Here is a 6113-nt window from a genome sequence, read left to right on the forward strand (position 1 = left end):
GTTTCTCTGTGTAGCTTTGGCTGTCCTGGAACTCACTACGTAGACCAGGCTGGCCTCAGCCTAGCTCTTGTATTTGAGAATATTACTTAAGAATGACCTTCATTTATTAATTTCTCTTTTGCTTTCTGATGATTGGTTTAGAGACAAGGTCTCATGACGCCTTGGCTGTCCTTAAACTCACAATGTACCTGGGTGGACAACCTTCCTGTCTCCACCTCTTACTGCTGGATTGCAGTCTGCCACCACACCAAGCCAGGATATTGGGGAGGGGATTGGAGTGTCGGGGGGCTCCCAATGCACCATATGCCTATACCATTTGGTACAGAGTTCTTAGACTGAGTGTTTGGCCAGGTTAGGGTATTGTGATTTTTTTTTTTAATCTCAATACTTCCCCAAATCCCTGTAACTCTAATTATTTCCCTTGACAAGGTTATGTTCATAAGAAATGGCTGTTTAGGGAATGTTCTAAAACCCAGGCTGTACAATATAGAAGTCACAAAACCCTGTTCAGTACTTCTCGTTAAATTTCTGGGCTTTATTTATTTTTAATACGACCATTACATATTACACAAAAATAAAAGTCAAATGAACTTGGCATTTATAAATTATTAAATAAAAATACAGGAATATATATTTATATTTATAGAGCTTTTCTCTTCTTCTAAACTAACCAAATCTGTTCTCCTGCCGTTTATGATTTAAAAAAAGTAAAATAGAATATGTGTGTCCTAGTGTGAATGGGGAGTGGGGTTAATAATCTCAGGGCTGAGTTGCCCCGCTTCTGCTCTTTCCTTGGCCGATAAGCTAAGTCCCTATTTGTCCCTTCGGGCTTGGAGAGCAGGAACATCCTCTCCACCTATTTAATCTGAAAAATTATATCCATTTCCCTCAGTTTAAAAAATGAAATGGATTTAAAAGTCGGGAGCCATACTCAGCCCTCTTGGCCAAGAGCTATTCCAAAGGAACGATATGGCTCTCCAGACAGTCCCTGGTTTCCCTGACGGAAGTCTCTGGGTTTCTGCTGGCCCTTAAGGGAAGCACAGGACAGGTCGCACCTCCCCACTTGGTCCCATCTGAGCTAAGCTTCTGGGTATCCAGACCAAGCACTTTACCATCTCCTAAGAGCATCTGTCCTCCACCCTCTTGAAGGCTTGTGAGCAGAGAGCATGCTGGTAACCCGGCCATGGTTCGCTAAAGGCCTCCAGGAATGCTAACTTGGGCAGGTGTCCTGCGGGAAGGGCAGAGCAAAGCACCTTCCCTGAACTTGAAGGAGCACAGGCTCCCCGTGGAGCGGATGGTCTAGTCAGTGGTTTTCCAACTTTTTTCCAGCAGCAAAGCCCTTACCACAAATAAAATCTTACCCTGAACCCCGATACATACATAAGACAGCTACAAGGGGAGCTGTTCTGTCTGAGGGCAAATTGCCCAGTCTGTGCAGCCCTCCACCCCCCACCTCCGTAAGGACTCCTGAGGAGACAACCCCTAGAACACTTCGGGGCCCTGCCAAGCAGTTTGAAAACCACTGGCCTGGTTTGTCCTGAGCAAGTCGGAGCCTTGCACCCCAACTGCTTGCTACAGATAGCTCTGAGTTTTCTCGGATCAGCACGCCGACTGGCACATGCAGCCTACCACACCCCCCACAGACACTATGAAAAAGTGCAACCCTCTCCAAAGAAGAGTCCGGACAAAACACCTGAGGCCAATTTGGTCCCACATTCTAGCAAGCACAGTATGATGCCACATTCTCGGACCAAGTGAGAAGTAGTCGAGTCAGCTGTGGTCTAGCTCAGCTGAGCAGCGCTCAGCTGAGCAGCTGGGGTTCAGAGCACTGTGAACGAGTCAGCAGTGAAGAGCAGCGACGCTCGCACCGCGGAAAGTGCAGCAGTGAGGTCTGGCTCAGGGCATGCATTTCTCCCTCAACAGAAAAAGCTATAGTCCCGATTTGTTCTAGAGGACGGGACTGCAAGTTCTAATGCTAGCGTCATCAGAGACTCCGTGTTGACAATACCTATGCAAAGAGCATGGCTTCAAAGGAAACACACGTGTTTAGGTCATGGTAGGTACTCTAGAACCCATACACCTGGTCTCTGATAAAGCAGCACCAGAACCCGTCACACAGAATGAGCCAGTCAAGGAGTATCTGTCACCATCACACCAGAGGGGCTCAGAGCTGGAATGGACCTCTCAAGGCATCACGTCTCACCAAGACCGCTCGGGACCCAAACAATTCTAGGTCGGCATTTATGTCCACATCCTCTAAAGGAAAATTAGAGCCCCAATTTAGAGTTTCTGCTGGATAGAGAGGTTCCAGAAATAGGCAACACTTTAGGCACCAAGTGCCCCCATTGGAGGGGAAGGTGGCAGGCAGGTCCAGCTACCAAAGCTTCTACCTACGCAGGCTCCACAGCCTTGCCCTCTGTCAGCCCAAGTGCAAAGGTGCACACAGCAGGGGGCCGATGAAGATCAAGGCTGCAGACCTCTCCACAGCCCGCCCACAACTTCGGCAGTGCCAGCGTCCTCATCTAGATACAGCAGTCCTCCCTCAGCCTGGAGGCATAAGGTCAAGGGCAGGGACAGTGGGGAGAAGGCCAGTGAGCTGGCCCTTGTTCTTGTCACTGCAAGAAGGAATGTTTTCTCGAAATGTCCCATCACCAGATTTGACAAACAGCCCAGCATGCACATGAGCGTGCGTGCATGTGCAACATGCACACGTGTGCCCATGCAGCCCACAGCCATAGCATTCACCCAGTCACCTAATCACCAAGCTTCCATTCCAAAGGGAGGTGAATCCTAGGTTCCTTAGACCCCATTCATGGGGGGGGGGCACGACACAATTCTTGAAATAAGTTCACCTTCCTTGGAGCCTCCTACCTCTCCCCAAGTCCTGCGATGACTCCATCTGAGCTCCTGGCCTTGAAACATTCCTCAATGTTTCTTCTTGCCACCTGCCTGGCAAGCTTGGCTCCCTCACACACTGCCTTCCCCTGTCCTTCTGTTCCATGACCATCCAATTTCTTCCAAGGGCATCATCATTCTGTTCTGTTCCAGCTCTCCTGGCCCCCTAGCCACACCTAGCCCCACCTGGCCCTAGACTTTCTCACTTGCTGGCAAAAAAGGCCCCTACAGTTACCAGGGCCCCCAGTGCCACAGCCCCCGTCAGCACTGTCCTCACTGATGCCCAGTTCCCCTCCCGCAGACGCCGTGCCTCCTCCAGGGCCCCGTCCCCGTATAGAGCTGTGAACTCCGCCTGTGGGAGAGAAGGGAAGTAGAGAAAGAAGGAGAAAGGGATATCAGGAAAGGAGAGTGGAGAGAAGAGGGAAGGAAGAGTTCCAGTTCCATCCACTGTGAGCACTGCCCACTCCCAGTCCCTCTCACCAAAGCTCTACTGCCTACAAGCCCCCGGAACCCTCTAACCCCCTGCCCAGGGTACTTGGCTCCTTTGCACTGTCCGCATCAAGTGAGCCCCATCTTTTCCTTGGCAAACAATTCTGCTCAGAACTGGCATCCTTTGCTAAGATTTGACTAACCACAACCCATCCCTGGTCCTCCCCACTGTTCAGGCTATGTATTCAGGGGCGCACCTTTTCTCTGAAGGCTCTTTGGGTACTGCTTATAAAACTCTGTATTCGGTCGTCTGCTTGGGACCATGAAACCCATCCTGTGCTTACTGCCCTGGAGGACAGTTAGCTTGATGCTGTCAGTCTGACGCCACTTAAATAGGGGAACTCAGCCCCAATGGCTCCTTCCCAGCACAAATGCCCCAGCCTCCAATCAGAGGCCCCATTTTCCCATGAAGAGCAACTTTGCAGAGGGATGCATAGGGCAGCAATTGAGAAGCTTCTTACCCAGCCCCCACTGCTGTGGATCCAGTCGGCCAGGCGCGTCTCCAGGTAGGCCACCATCCAATCCTGCACTTGTCCCACCAGTGGCTCCATTTCTTTGTTGACACTTTCAGCACACAGGGCAGCCCCAAAGACAAAGAATGCCACGAGACGGCCCCAGTTGGGGCCCCCTTGGAAAAGTTCGTCGGAAACCTGGGTGAAGCGTTGCTGGGCCGAGCCTGGGGTCACGTGTAGCTGGGCAGCCAGGTCGGAGAAGGTGCGCCGGAAGCGTGTCTCAAATTCGTCTCCAGCAGCCCGCATGGCTTGGTGCAGCGGGTCAGCTGCTGGGCCCTCCCCAGGGCCAGCTCCACAGACATAACCCTTCTGCCTCAGCTTATAGCCTACAAAGTCAGCCACTAGAGCCCGAGTGTCTGGGGCTGAGGCTGGGGTCGCCATCCGGGCGGCTAGAAGAGGCAAGGATGACAGACTGACATAAATAGATAGAAAATATTAAAACAGACCCAGAGGGGACATTTCCTATTTGGCCAACCTCCTGGGATAGGTGAAATGCCCAGAGACCACTAGACAGGGACAAGCAAGAGCAAAGGGCTTGTCATGGGGTGGGTTCCAGGCATAAGCAGCTGGCCATGTATTACATGTCAAATTAAATTTTAATTTTAGACTACTTCAGATTCCTTTCATATGACAATACCAGCTGTATGACACCTCTGCGCCCCACCCCCACGGTACACACCTTTTTGGCTATAGGAGGAGGCTTAGGACCCCCCAGGAGCATCATAATGTGAAGATGCTGACAGAGGCACAGGTAGGGAGGCGACAGGGACTAAAGAGCAAGATGGGGAAAGCAAGGGCTGTGTGGGGCAGAAAGGAAGAAGACACTTACCCAGCCTGGATGGCAGCTCTTAGGACCCAGTGCTGGTGGCAGGGAGCTCCCTGCTGAGGCCTTTCATCCTCCCGGCCAGACTGTAGCCCTGAAAAAGGGAGGGAGAAAGCAGAACTAGATGAAAAAGGACAGGGATCTGGGTCTGGCCCGGAAAGGGCTGGAACTGCAGCTCCTGGGACTGGGCCCCAGCTTCCAAGGCTTTGCCAGCTGTGTGGCCGATCCCATGTTTAATGACTGGCCTCTCGGGAAACCCGGGTCCACGGGCTTCCTGCCGACACCATCTCTACTCCCTGTTCCCCCAAGTGCAGCCCAAAGGCCCAGCTCCTCCCTTTCTCCCACCCGTAGCTGGTCTCCAACCCCGCCCGCCAGCCAGGTTAGGGAATCTCACGGGTCAGGCCGCAGCCGGGATCCGGATCCGGTTGTTTCCTGGTGGAGGAACTAGGAGGGAGGGAGGGAGGGAGGAAGGGAAGGAAGGAGGGAGGAGGGGGGGCGAAAGGGAGGGGGGGCCAGGAGGGAGGGCCCGGCGCCGGGTGATGATGGGACCCAGAGATGCGTCCAGAGAGAGGGGCGGGGCTGGGAGGCAGGGCTGGGAAGAGCCACAACTCCTGGAAGAGAGGGCCATTGGAATGCACTTCGGAGGCCATGGTGACCGGAGCCGGCCGGCTTGCTTGCCGAGCCCGCAGCGTAGCCAGAGAAACACACCCGGCCCCATCATCTCGGTGCAAATTCAGCATTTCCGGAAGGTCTGTCATGTTCATACACTTGTTGAACTTCCAAGCTTTGGATTATGTGCCTGGGGAAAGAAGAACAGTCCCCTTTAACCTGGGAACAGCACCTTACCCTTGTGGATCTATAAGAGACACGAAACAGAAACCCAGTTTCCCTCCGGACCCTTAATCCAGTGGGCCCCTCCTGGACTGGAGCCTCAGCTGGGCACCAGGGCGCGAGGCCTTGCATTGCGGCGTCCACAAGCACCCGTCGTCTTTTGTAATCAGATTGATTTTCGTTATGTTTTGTCCACCACATGAATTAATTCTCATTATTTAAAAGGGTCAAACATAGCCGGGCGGTGGTGGCGCACGCCTTTAATCCCAGCACTCGGGAGGCAGAGGCAGGCGGATCTCTGTGAGTTCGAGACCAGCCTGGTCTACAAGAGCTAGTTCCAGGACAGGCTCCAAAACCACAGAGAAACCCTGTCTCGAAAAACCAAAAAAAAAAAAAAAAATAAATAAATAAATAAAATAAAATAAATAAAAGGGTCAAACAAAGGCACAAATGGACTCACGCCTACTAATCATACCCACCCTCCCTAAATGCAGGTTGCCAACGTTAAGGTTAATACCTGTTTTACAGATTACATGTGTCTATCTTATACCTGGATATATATT

The 6113-nt window shown here is 52.1% G+C and overlaps 1 protein-coding gene across 2 annotated transcripts in view; it reads right to left on the reverse strand.

Annotated features, from left to right (window-relative positions):
- LOC101987955 (bcl-2-like protein 2) overlaps window positions 1-5207 on the reverse strand; it is a 17440-nt gene extending 12233 nt beyond the window's left edge. Inside the window, exons 1-4 of one of the 2 annotated variants that reach the window (XM_005370470.2) lie at window positions 5114-5207; window positions 4726-4813; window positions 3846-4285; window positions 515-3247 (exon numbers count right to left, since the gene is read on the reverse strand). In XM_005370470.2, coding sequence (XP_005370527.1) covers window positions 3098-3247; window positions 3846-4277 — 582 coding nt within the window. In that variant the 5' untranslated portion in view covers window positions 4278-4285; window positions 4726-4813; window positions 5114-5207 and the 3' untranslated portion in view covers window positions 515-3097. The other variant, XM_013354915.2, reaches the window with a different exon arrangement.
- Window positions 5208-6113: the final 906 nt, after the last annotated feature.

The sequence above is a fragment of the Microtus ochrogaster genome, unplaced genomic scaffold (genome assembly GCF_000317375.1).
Source record: "Microtus ochrogaster isolate Prairie Vole_2 unplaced genomic scaffold, MicOch1.0 UNK80, whole genome shotgun sequence".
Taxonomy (NCBI): domain Eukaryota; kingdom Metazoa; phylum Chordata; class Mammalia; order Rodentia; family Cricetidae; genus Microtus; species Microtus ochrogaster.